Source organism: Saimiri boliviensis, chromosome 14, assembly GCF_048565385.1.
Source record: "Saimiri boliviensis isolate mSaiBol1 chromosome 14, mSaiBol1.pri, whole genome shotgun sequence".
Taxonomy (NCBI): Eukaryota; Metazoa; Chordata; class Mammalia; order Primates; family Cebidae; genus Saimiri; species Saimiri boliviensis.
In genome coordinates, this window is record NC_133462.1 from 39,109,962 (window position 1) to 39,122,343 (window position 12,382).

Here is a 12,382-nt window from a genome sequence, read left to right on the forward strand (position 1 = left end):
GGCAAACTCTGCAAAGGGCTGAGAGGAGGTAACTCTGTCTTTGTGGACCACATGGTTTCTGTCCCAGTGACTCCACATCTGCTGCGCAGAAGCAGCCACGGAAATGACTGGGTGGGCTGTGTCAAACTTTTTTTTTTTTTTAGAGATGGACTCTCACTGTTGCCCAGGCTGAGGTGTGGTGGCGTGATCTCGGCTCACTGCAACCTCCTTCGCCTGGGTTCAGGCAATTCTCCTGCCTCAACCTCCTGAGTAGCTCAGATTACAGGTGTGTGCCACCACATCCGGCTAATTTTTGTATTTTTAGTAAAGACAGGGTTTTGCCATATTGGTCAGGCTGGTCTTGAACGTCTGACCTTAGGTGATCTGTCTGCCTCAGCCTCCCAAAGTGCGGGAGTTACAGTTGTGAGCCACCCTGCCTGGCTCAATAAAGCTTTATTTATAAAATCAAACAGAGGGCCAGATTCAGCCTGTGGGTCATAGTTTGCCCACTCCGGCCTAAAAGATAGTAAGCATGTGTGTAGCTATCATACATTTCTATTTGGGTATACACACTTCTGGGTGTGGAATTTTTTTGTTTTTGTTTTTTTGACACAGTCTCACTCTTTTGCTGAGGCTAGAGTGAATCTTGGCTCACTGTAACCTCCGGCCCCTGGGTTCAAGCAATTCTCCCGCCTCAGCCTCCTGAGTAGCTGGAATTACAGGCACCCACTACCATGCCCAGCTAATTTTTGTATTTTTAATAGAGATCGGGTTTCACTATGTTGGCAAGGTGGGTCTCAAACTCCTGACCTCAGGTGATCCTCCCACCTTGGCCTCCCAAAGTGCTGGGATTACCAGCATGAGCCACTGTGCCCGGCCAAAATTTTAAGTTGTGTACCTGCCCGCCTCTCACATACACCCATAAAGGTGGCAGGCCTGGCTTAATCAGGTCACAGAGCTGTGGCATCCCTTCTAAGTGTGTGCACATCCCTGCATGTTTTAGGGAATGTCCAGGGCAACTGGGACAGACTGGCATGCATCGATAAATGACCTCTTTCACTGACACGCGTGTTCACCCGTGCTCATGTACCTGGCTGTGTGTACACATGTGCATGTGCCTTACCTGCCCCTGAGGGAATGCATGTGTGTGTGTAGCTGGTGTGCACGCATGAGTGTCACATTTCACCTGCATATTCCCTGATGTGCATGTGGACATGGGCACCCATCCCTCGAGTGTACACCACTTGGGCTTAACACAACACTCCAGCAGGTGGCTGCAGTTTTTTTTTTTTTTTTTTTTTTTTTTTTTTTTTTTTTGTGACGGAGTTTAGCTCTTGCTACCCAGGCTGGAGTGCAATGGCGCGATCTCGGCTCACCGCAACCTCCGCCTCCTGGGTTCAAGCAATTCTCCTGCCTCAGCCTCCTGAGTAGCTGGAATTACAGGCACACGCCACCATGCCCAGCTAATTTTTTGTAGTTTTTTAGTAGAGACGGGGTTTCACCATGTTGACCAGGATGGTCTCGATCTCTCGAACTCGTGATCCACCCGTCTCGGCCTCCCAAAGTGCTGGGATTACAGGCTTGAGCCACCGCGCCTGGCCTGCAGTTTTTTTTTTTTAAGATGGAGTCTCGCTCTGTCACCCAAACTGGAGTGCAATGGTGCGACCTCAGCTCCCTGCAACCTCCATCTCCCGGGTTCAAGTGATTCTCCTGCCTCAGCTTCTGGAGTAGTTGGGATTACAAGCACCCACCACCACGCCCAGCTAATTTTTTGTTATTCTGAGTAGAGACAGGTTTCACCATGTTGGCCAGGATGGTCTCCTGATCTCAGGTAATCTGCCTGCCTCAGCCTCCTAAATGCGGGATTACAGGCGTGAGCCACAGCGCCCAGCCAGGATGTAGATTTTAACTGCACGTGTTGCCGGCCGTGAGCACATCCATGTATCATCTTGGGCACGTGACTGTGTCTGTGTGTGTGTGTGTGTGTGTGTGTGTGTGTGTGTGTGTCTGCACCCCGCACAGGCGGCTTGGGCATGCGTCCTGTCACAGAGCCGTCTGTGTGTGCCATGCATGTGGTGCGGGCGGGGCTCGCGTGTGTGGGCAGCTTGGGCAGCCACTTGCCTGGCAGGTTGTTGATGTAGCCGCCATCCATGAGCAGGTGCCCGTCCTTGGGGTCGCACAGCGGGGGCAGGTAGCCCGACAGCGTCATGCTGGCGCGCACATACCGCCACAGGGAGCCTGCGCGGTGGGACACACAGACACAGACACGCACAGACACGCTCAGACATGCTGGAAGACCGGCCAGCCCAGTGGACTCGCTGACCTGGGACGTTGTTAACGTAGCACCCATCCACCAGCAGGTGCCCGTCCTTGGGATCGCACAGTGGGGGCAGGTAGGGGCAGTAGGAGGCGCTGGCCCGGATGTAACGCCACACGCAGCCTGTGGGGACGGCGTGAGGGTGGTAAGGCGCCCGACAAGCCTTCCTGCTCCCCTCCCCTGAGGACCGACGTACCTGGGGTCTCCGGGGCATTAGTGGGTGGCGGTTAGTGGTCGGTGATCGGGCCGGGGTGGACGGTCACTCGTGTTAACAACGTCCCAGACGCTCAGCGGCCCTCCCAGAAGCATCCCCCCAACCCCACGTGGCGTCAGCGGTTGCTGCGGGCTGGGCGGGGACACCCACCATCTTTATGGACTCGCATGGCTGAGGCGGTGATATCTGTGGTCACGTTGAAATAAGGCAGCCACAGGTCCTGTGGGGAGAGGGACCGAGGTGGGGAAGGAATAGGGGAATCCTTTCGGGAGGGGTGGGCAGGGCAAGGGATGGGGTGGGCCTACCTCAATCTGCTTATCCTGGAAGACCCGGTGGATGCTGCGGTTAAAGGCAGAGCCAGTGAACATGGAGGTGACTGGGTACGTGAGATCCAACACTGGTTCCAGCACCGAAGTCATGCTCTAGGGACAATGGGGCCAGATAGGGTCAAATAGAGGTCATGTGGGGTCACAGATAGGGTTCCCCAATAGAGGGTGAGCAGGGAGCACTTAGGGGCCTGGCGCAGTGGCTGACGTCACAAATCCCCCTACTTTGAAAGGCTGAGGTGGGCAGATCACTTGAGGCCAGGAATTCGAGAGCAACCTAGCCAACATGGTAAAACTCTGTATCTACTAAAATACAAAAAAAATTTGCTGGGCTGGTGGGGCACGTCTGTAGTCCCAGCTACTTGGGAAGCTGAGTCAGGAGAATCACTTGAACTGAGAAGGTGGAGACTGCAGTGAGCTGAGATGGCACCATTGCCCTCCAGCCTGGGCCACAGGGCGAGACTCCATCTCTTTTCTTCTTCTTCTTTTTTTTTTTTTTAAAGATGGGGTTTCTCCATGATGGCCAGGCTGGTCTTGAACTCCTGACTGCAAGTGATCCACCCACCTCGGCCTCCCAAAGGGCTACGATTAAAGGCGTGAGCCACCGCACCCGGCAGACTCCATCTCAAACTAACAACAACAAAAAAAGGAGCACTTCGGAATGATGTGGTCACCAAGGGCCCTGGGTGCTCTAGCTAGGGGTTATGGGTTAGGGTCACTACACAGAAGGTCCCAGAGTGGTCACTCAGAGTCCTAGAGGCTTATCTATAAAAGTCCGGACATGTGGGGTTCACAGACTCAATCAAGGGTCACCCTAAGCCCAGAGGCCCCCTATAAGATCAGGTTAGGGTGGAGCCACGGGTTTTATGGCGCTTCTGGGGTGCCACAACCCCTCCTCCCAACACACACCTTGGCCCACTCCCGGGCCCGCTGCTTCGTGCGGCTGGCGCTGCGCTCTTCCGCGTACAGGGCCCCGATGAAAGAGCCAATGGACGTGCCGCCGACCAGGTCCACAGGAACACCCGCCTCCTCTAATGCCTTCAGCACCCCAATGTGCGAGCAGCCCCTGCCGGGAAAACGGGCCCAGTGACCCTCTAGGCCCCACTTGTAGGAACTCCTCTGCCCCTACCTCCTCCCACCTCCCACACAGCTAAGGAACAAAGGGCCGGCCCGCATTCACAGGGTCTCTCCCGAGAAGAAGCTCCACCCTCGAATACCAGGCCCCGCCCCCAGAGAGCAAGCCCCGCCCCTCACCTGGCCCCGCCCCCGCCCAGCACGAGGGCAATGGTGTTCCCTGTGAGCACCCTCGCCAAGCGGGAGAAGTCACTGTGCCGGTCCGCGCGCCTGGAGAAAACCTTCTCGTAGAGCTCATGCTGGGATGGGGGAGAGAGCCGCGACCCGAGCATGAAGGCGGGGTCCGGCAGATGGCCTCCCCACCCCGGGACACCCTTACCTTTGAACCTGTCCCCAGATCTCCCAGGCCCTGCCCCAATATCACAAACCACGCCCAGTAGCCACTCCCTGGAAAGCGGGGGCCCGCCCACTCCTCACCAGCTTGGCAGGGCTGCGGCGCGAGAAAAGGCGGCGCGGACAGCGCAGGTGCAGGTGCCCGGAACACCAGCTACGCATATTGAGCCACTCCACGGTGCGCGTGGGGCCCGCGCCCTCCTCTCGATGCAGCAGGACGAGCTGCTTGAGAGCACGCACGGCTGTGTTCTCCAGCATCTGCTCCAGCTGCAGAAGATGGACAGCGCAGGTCACCGGCTGCCCCGCCACCACCTAGCCACACCTGGGTCCTGATTTCCTACCCCCATGCGAGGGTGCACGTGGCCTGGTGTAGGCACGGGAGGGCAAGGGATGGGGCCCGAGGTGAGTGAGAGGGGGCACGGCCTCCTGACCTGGCCGAGGGTGGGCTCCTGGTCCCCTAGGCCCACGATGAGGATGCAGTCGGCCTGGCGCAGGCAGCGCACAGTCCAGGGCGTCAGTGAGGCGTCTGTCTGGTAAAGTACGATGCGGTGTGCGTCCTCCTGCTGGGCCAACCACCCTGACAGCCGGAACTCTTGGATGCTGGGGTGGGATGGGGGCAGCGTCATCCTGGGGCTGGCCGGGGGTTGTGTGCTCCCCGAGACCACATAGCTCCGTTGCTGGGAGGAGCCTAGACACCCAAACCCCCACCATAGAAATCTGTGCCCTGGTGGGCAGATTCACACCACTGCGAATCTCCCCATTGACCTATGGGTAGGACGCATGTTTGCTGGTTGGAAGATCAGAACTTGAATCTAGGTCTGAAAGAATTTGGAGCTCCAAGCCCACCCATCACCCTCCCCACTCCCTTCCTCGATACACACCTATCCAGTGCGGAGGCCCCCAGGCGTGCCCGGATGATATCACTGTTAAGGAGTAGCGTGGGACCTAGAAGTAGGTGGGGAAGGGAGGTTGGAAACCATGCTCCACAAAGCAGGGGCCTAACTCGGAAGAGAATATCCATTACCCATTACCGTGCACCTGTGACCCTGGTTCCCCCCCCCAACCCCCAACTGACCTACCCGAACATCTCTCACTCACTAATGTCCCCCCCATGGCCAGCCCCCACCCATGTCCCTCACCCCACTGACCGATGGCCTGCAGAGCGTGCTGCAGCTCCAGTGTGAAGGCCACCATGGGCACCTCAGCACACACAGGCAGGACTGCCACTGTTGCCAGGTTGCTGGCTGGGTTGGTGAGTTCCGAGTGCGGGGGGACACCCAGCCCGGAGCCTGCTGAGAACCCAATGGATGAGATCTGCGGTGCGAACCTGTGTCTGGAGACATGAACCCTCCTCCTCCTCTTCTTCCTCTTCCTCTGCATCTGAAATTCCTGCCCCTCCACTCCCAAACTGCAGCGCCTAGCTGCCCAAAGTCTTGACTCTACCATAAGGAAAGCCATAGCTCTAGTCCTGGACCCTCAGCCTCAACCACTGTCCCCTCTTTGGTTAAAACTTGGTCAACCACCCTCCATGTGGGACCCTAATCACCTCAGTGGGATCCATTACACAACTCTACAACCATTCAGATTCACTGTACTTGGGAGATCGGTTGGTGCCCCCACCCCATTCTGGCCTTGGTTCCTTTGTCCAGTGGAGGGAACTGAACACAAAACGAGGCAGAAATAAAGCTACTTTTAGCCAGGCCAACATGGAGAAACCCTACTCTACTAAAAACAAAAAACAATTAGCCAGGCATGGTGGTGTATGCCTGGAATCCCAGCTACTTGGGAGGCTGAGGCAGCAGAATCACTTGAACCCAGGAGTCGGAAGTTGTAGTGAGCTGAGCCACTGCACTCCAGCCTGGGTGACAGAGTGAGACCCTGTCTTTTGTCTAAAAAAAAAAAAAAAAAAAAAAAAAAAAAAAAAAAAAACCAAAAGGAAAGGAAAGAAAAGAAATAAAGCTACTTTTGACCCATTTGTTGCTTCCCAGCTTCTCCACTGACAGCCCAGACCAAGCTGTTGTCAACTCCCGTATCTTGCCTAGACCTCTCGCTGCCTTCTCACTGGTGGCATCCCTCCTCCCCTGTACCAATCTAAATAAGCTCAAAAGCGTGTCCACAGCCCCTAGCCCCTATGCGACTTATCCCTCAGCCCCACTCCATCTCTCCCCTCGATCACTTTCCTCCTTTCAGTGCTTCAGAACCACCAGTCACCAGTGTAGCACCTCTGGTTTCTCTTCCATGTCTGGGCCCTCTCATTGGTCAAGTCTCAGCTCACTGTCCTTAGAAAAGCGTCTTTCTCCCTCCCTTCCTCTGCCAGTCACATGCCATCATGACCCTCTTTTGTCTTCCAGGTATTGTATTTGTTGTTTATCTGTAATTTCTTTCTTTCTTTTTTTTTTTTGAGATGGAGTTTCACTCTTATTGCCCAGGCTGGAGTGCAGTGGCACAGTCTTGGCTCACTGCAACCTCCACCTCCTCAGCTCAAGCAATTCTCCTGCCTCAGTCTCTCAAGTGGCTGGGATTACAGGCACCCACCACTAGGCCTGGCTAGTTTTTGTACTTTTATTTATTTAATTTTTTCATTTTTATTTTTTAAGAGACAGAGGTTCACCACATTGGTCAGGCTGGTCTGATCTCCTGACCTCAGGTGATTCACCTACCTCAGCCTCCCAAAGTGTTGGGATTACAGATGTGAGCCACTGCACCCAGCCTCTGTAATTTCTTTTTTTTTTTTCCGAGACGGAGTTTTGCTCTTGTTACCCAGGCTGGAGTGCAGTGGCACGATCTCGGCTCACCGCAACCTCCGCCTCCTGGGTTCAGGCAATTCTCCTGCCTCAGCGTCCTGAGTAGCTGGGATTACAGGCACGTGCCACCATGCCCAGCTAATTTTTTGTATTTTTAGTAGAGACGGGGTTTCACCATGTTGACCAGGATGGTCTCGATCTCTTGACCTCGTGATCCACCCGCCTCGGCCTCCCAAAGTGCTGGGATTACAGGCTTGAGCCACCGTGCCCGGCCTGTAATTTCTTTTTCTTTTTCTTTTTTTTTTTTTGAGATGGAGTTTCGCTCGTTACCCAGGCTGGAGTGCAATGGCGCGATCTCGGCTCACCGCAACCTCCGCCTCCTGGGTTCAGGCAATTCTCCTGCCTCAGCCTCCTGAATAGCTGGGATTACAGGCATGCGCCACCATGCCCAGTTAATGTTTTGTATTTTTAGTAGAGACGGGGTTTCGCCATGTTGACCAGGATGGTCTCGATCTCTTGACCTCGTGATCCGCCCGCCTTGGCCTCCCAAAGTGCTGGGATTACAGGCTTGAGCCACCGTGCCCGGCCTGTAATTTCTTAATGATGTCTTTTCTGCCACTACTGCCCTGCCCCTGCCTTGGGGGATCTGGGGGTCAGGGTCAATCAGGTAGCGGCCCTGGGGGAAAAAGGGGTATCTAGGTTGTTAGGCTGGCCCAGAATCTGGCCCCCACAATGTAGAAACTCAGGCCCACATTTCAGCAGGCCTCCAACCCCACTGCACTCCACATTCTAGTTTAGCTCACTGAAACCACAGGCTGAGATGGGGAGCTATATCTCCTAGCATGCCTGTAACTTCAGAAGGCAAGGTGCCCAGGATCCTAAACAATAATCCATGGACTATTTTCCATCATGGTATGGGGAGTTTGTTTGTTTTATTTTTTCTGAAAGAGGCTCTAACTCTGTTCTCCAGGGTGGAGTGCAGTAAGACAATCACGGCTCACTGCAGCCTCTACCTTCTGGGCTCAAGCAATCTTCCTGCCTCAGTCTCCTGAGTAGCTGAGACTACAGGCACGTGCCACCACACTCACCTAATGTTTGAAACTTTTGTAGAGACTAGGGTCCCACTATGTTGCCCGGGCTGGTTTTGAACTCAGTATCTTGGGCTCAAGCGATCCTCCTGCCTCGGCCCCCAAAGTGCTGGGATTACAGGCATGAGCCACCATGCCTGGCCCTGCCATCATATTCTGATCTAGGACTCCCTTTCTCACTACGTCTAGGCTGTGGACTTCCCAGCAAACCCTGACTCCCGGGCAAACTCCAGCACCAAAGATTCAGTCCGCGGCACCACTGATTAACTTTCGGTCCCCTAACTAGCACGCCCGGGTTCAAGGACTCCGTTTCCCAGCATGCTCAAGAACACGAACTCCAATTCCCGGCATGCACTGTACCACGGTCCTACTTCCGGTTTGAAACCGGCCAGGGCAGGATTTCTTCACGGTACTGCGTTTCCCAGCATCTCTCAGGGACAAGGCTTCCCTCCCAGCATGCTCTGGGCATGGGACTACATCTCCCAGCATGCCCCAGGCCGGCCGGCTCTCACCTGGGAAGGGTCCTTGCAGCTGCTGCAAATTCCCTAGAATTTTCTGGCTCAGCAGGTGGATGAGGCGGGTCACGACCTGTGGGCGTTGGAGACGGGCATTTCAGTGAGACCCGAGAATCTGCTGTCCGAGTCCCACCTCTCCCTCCTCTGCCGGGGCTCCTGGGTCCCACCCCCAAGAGCCCCTCCCACGGCCTCGCCCTCGCTAAGTCCCTCCCTCGGGCCCCACCCCACCCAAAACCCCTCCCATACACTAGGCCCGGCCCCCCCATCCCGCCCCTCTGCCCCACCCACAACGGGCCGCACCTGCGGGTACCGACGTTTAATGTGACCCAAGGTGCCCTCGGGGAGCTTGGCCAGCTCCGTGTCGCGTACCGCATGCACCGTCGTGGCTCGCGGCTGCCGGGTCAACGCCTCCACCTGGGGGGCCGCGTGCATGACTGGGGCTGCTTGGGCGGGGAATGGGGAGGCCGAAGATGGGTAGAGAGGGGGCCATACTGCCCCACCTAGGGTTCCCCTGTAATGGCGGTGCAGGGAAGCAAGCCTCGCTGGCGACCCATTAGAACTCCGGGGAGCGGGAAAGGACAGGAATCCACGACAGGCGGGGTTCCCTTTTCCAACGAAATGAGGTCTGGGCAGGGAGTGGACTGGGTGACCTGAGAGGTCAGGAGTTGCATTCACTACTCCCTGAATTGCCCGGGACGGTGTGTGCACGTTGTGGGGGGAGTGGCCTGGAAGAGGCCAGAGGTCAGTGGGTGGGGGTGGGTGGGGCCGCGCTCACCACGCCAATGAGGTCGCCACGGCCGTACTCGCCCACCAGCTCCTTCTTGCCACTGCCTCGCTGGATCACGCTACGCAGCCGCCCGTTGAGCACGATGTACGTGCAGTCGGAGCGGTCCCCCTGCCTGGGAGGGCGTGGCGGTCAGCAAGGTCTTACCACGCCTAGGTCCCCACCCCTAGGCCGAGCCTGAGCAGTGCGGTAGGAGCTCCACCTGTACAGCGCACGTCCCGCCTCCACCGCCGTCCAGTCAATGGCGAAGTCCATCTGGCGCACGAAGGGAGACATCCTGGCTGCCACTGTGTGCGCCGCGCTCAGCACCACACTGGGCTGTGCGCGCATGATTCTGCAGGCGAAAGGAGGAGGTGCATGGGCCGGACCGGGGGTTCCCAGGAGCACCCCAGGAGTGGAGAAAATGGGTGACAGCTTGGGATGAAAGAGGAAGGCCTCAAAATTGTCTTACACGGGTGCTGGGAGGCCAGCTCTGGGGGCTCCCTTCTGCTTCTAGGAGTGGGGTTGAGGGACGGGGTCCTGGACATTCCAACAAGTTGGGGTTCTCTGAGTGCCACCCGCACCCCACCCTCGGGCCCAGTCATACTCGTAAAAGTCGGACTTGGAGATCCGCAGGAAAGTGCAGTCGCGCTGGGCTCGCAGTGTGAAGATGAGAGGTTCTCCAGTGAGCACCGCCAGCTGCCCCACCAGCTCCCCGGGCTGCGCCACGAACAAGCATACGTCTTCTGCCTTGTCGATCATGCGCTGGTACACGTGCAGGCAGCCCCAGAGCACGAAGTGCAGGCTCACGTCCTGTGTGGGGAGAGGCCGAAATGAACACTGAACCCGGACAGCGTGGATCCCACCCCAGCTCGGGTCAACGTGCCCCACAGGAAGAATATATAAAGGAAGGAAGGGTTAAGAAAAATATGGGACGGGCCGGTGGCTCACACCTGTAATCCCAGCACTTCAGGAAGCTGAGGCAGGTGGATCACTTGAGGTCAGGAGTTCGAGAGCAGCCTGACCAATATGGTGAAACGCCGTCTCTACTAAAAATACAAAAATTAGCCAGGCGTGGTGGCATGTGCCTGGAGTCCCAGCTACTCAGGAGGCTGAGACAGAAGAATTGCTTGAACCTGCGAGGCAGAGGCTGCATTGAGCCAAGATGGCAACACTGCACATCATAGCGAGACTCCGGCTTAAAAAAAAAAAAAAAGCAAGGAGTTAGCTTATAACCCAGCAATTTAACTCTTAGGTATATACCCAAGAGAAATGAAAACATATGTCCAAGTACTTTGGGAGGCCAACATGGGAGGATTACTTGAGCCCAGGAATTCAAGACCAGCCTGGGCAACACAGTGAGACCCTACCTTAAAAAAAAATAAAAATTAAAAATAAGAGGCTGGGTGAGGTGGCTTATGCCTGTAATCCCAGCACTTTGGGAGGCCGAGGCAGGCGGATCTTAAGGTCAGGAGATCAAGACCATCCTGGCTAACACAGTGAAACCCCGTCTCTACTAAAAATACAAAAATTAGCTGGGCGTGGTGGTAGGCATCTGTAATCCCAGACACTTGGGAGGCTGAGGCAGGAGAATCGCTTGAACCTGGGAGGTGGAGGTTGCAGTGAGCAGAGCTAGCGCCATTGCACTCTAACCTGGGCAACAAACTCAGACTGCATCTCAAAAAACAAAACAAAACAAAATAGATTGTGGTAATGGCTACTAAAAAGCATATATACTTTTTTTAAATTTTATTTTAAGACAGGGCTCACTGCAGCCTTGACCTCCTGGGCTCAAGTGATTCTGCCTTAGCTTTCCATGTAGCTGGGACCGCAGGTATGTGGTACTATATACTACAGGCATGTGCATAGTGGCACACGTCTGTAGTCCCAGCTGCTAGGGAGGCTGAGGTGGGATAATCATTTGAATCCAGTAGGCAGAGGTTGCAGTGAGCCAAGATTGCTCTACTGCTCTCCAGCCTGGGTGACAGAGAGACATTGTCTCAAAAAAAAAAAAAAAAAAGTTTCAAGGAGAAGCACAGCAGAGCAGGGGCTCCCTACCAAAAGTTCTGCCAACCCCAAGAAGCTCTGCGGGGCTGCAGACCAGCCTGGTACGTTGACAGGCCAGGGCTGGGTTGTATTCAACAGAGTCTCCCAAATAAGCATGGCCCAGGGGACCCCAAAGAAGCCACAAGCTGGCCTTACTTCCTCAGCTGTACCAAGAACAGCTGGCAAAAGCCTCAACTTTCTCTCCAGAAAAAGAGCCCATCCCTGCCATGTGCAGCTGAAGGGGACAGCAGAGTCACTGGGTCAAGTGACACAGCAACACCCCAGCTGGCTAACAGTGCAACCACAGCCCCCACCCCACCCCACCGCAACCCTGGCCCCGGCTTCTCTCCCCCAAGCCTTGGGTGCTGTTGGGGTCCCAGTACCTAGAACAGCTTGTTGTCACCTCAGGTGCCCTCTCACTGTAAGCTGCTGCTAAACTCCCTCCCTGGGCGCCTGTCACTCTTGCAGACCTCACACTGTGGATAATGGACCGGATCGTTCCGATGTGCTGTTCTGTACATTTCAGTATTCCTGGTGTCTACCACCAGCCGTCAGGAGCAGCACCCTGTGAAGTCCTGACAGTCAAACATGTCTCAGTAGGCCAGGTGCAGTTTCTCACACCTGTAATCCCAGATCTTAGGGAGGCTGAGGTGGGTCGGTCACCTGAGGTCAGGAGTTCAAAACCAGCCTGGCCAACGTTGTGAAACCCCATCTCTACTAAAAATACAAAAATTAGCTGGGCTTGTCTCTGGAGAGAAGTCGAGGCTTTTGCCAGCTGTTCTCGGTACAGCTGAGTTACGCCTCTGTAACCCCAGCTACTAGGGAGGTTGAGGCAGAACTCCTGGAGTCCAGGAGGCAGAGGTTGCAGTGAGCTGAGATCACGCCACTGCACTCTACCGTGGGCAACAAGAGCAAAACTTTCT

General features: G+C 55.6%; 1 protein-coding gene across 7 annotated transcripts in view; it reads right to left on the reverse strand.

The window, feature by feature from the left end:
- PNPLA6 (patatin like domain 6, lysophospholipase) overlaps positions 1–12,382 on the reverse strand; it is a 28,795-nt gene that overhangs the window by 4,499 nt on the left and 11,914 nt on the right. For 4 of the 7 annotated variants that reach the window (XM_010349546.3, XM_010349545.3, XM_010349547.3 and 1 more), the window contains 14 exons: positions 10,021–10,226; positions 9,637–9,768; positions 9,426–9,549; positions 8,951–9,064; positions 8,648–8,723; positions 5,452–5,595; positions 5,185–5,248; positions 4,735–4,903; positions 4,388–4,570; positions 4,091–4,209; positions 3,746–3,902; positions 2,816–2,932; positions 2,661–2,730; positions 2,101–2,217 (listed from right to left, as the gene is read on the reverse strand). In XM_010349546.3, coding sequence (XP_010347848.2) covers positions 2,101–2,217; positions 2,661–2,730; positions 2,816–2,932; positions 3,746–3,902; positions 4,091–4,209; positions 4,388–4,570; positions 4,735–4,903; positions 5,185–5,248; positions 5,452–5,595; positions 8,648–8,723; positions 8,951–9,064; positions 9,426–9,549; positions 9,637–9,768; positions 10,021–10,226 — 1,792 coding nt within the window. Of the gene's footprint in view, positions 1–2,100; positions 2,218–2,302; positions 2,420–2,660; positions 2,731–2,815; positions 2,933–3,745; positions 3,903–4,090; positions 4,210–4,387; positions 4,571–4,734; positions 4,904–5,184; positions 5,249–5,451; positions 5,596–8,647; positions 8,724–8,950; positions 9,065–9,425; positions 9,550–9,636; positions 9,769–10,020; positions 10,227–12,382 lie in introns of all 7 variants that reach the window. The other 3 variants (XM_074384719.1, XM_003938878.4, XM_010349544.3) reach the window with 2 other exon arrangements.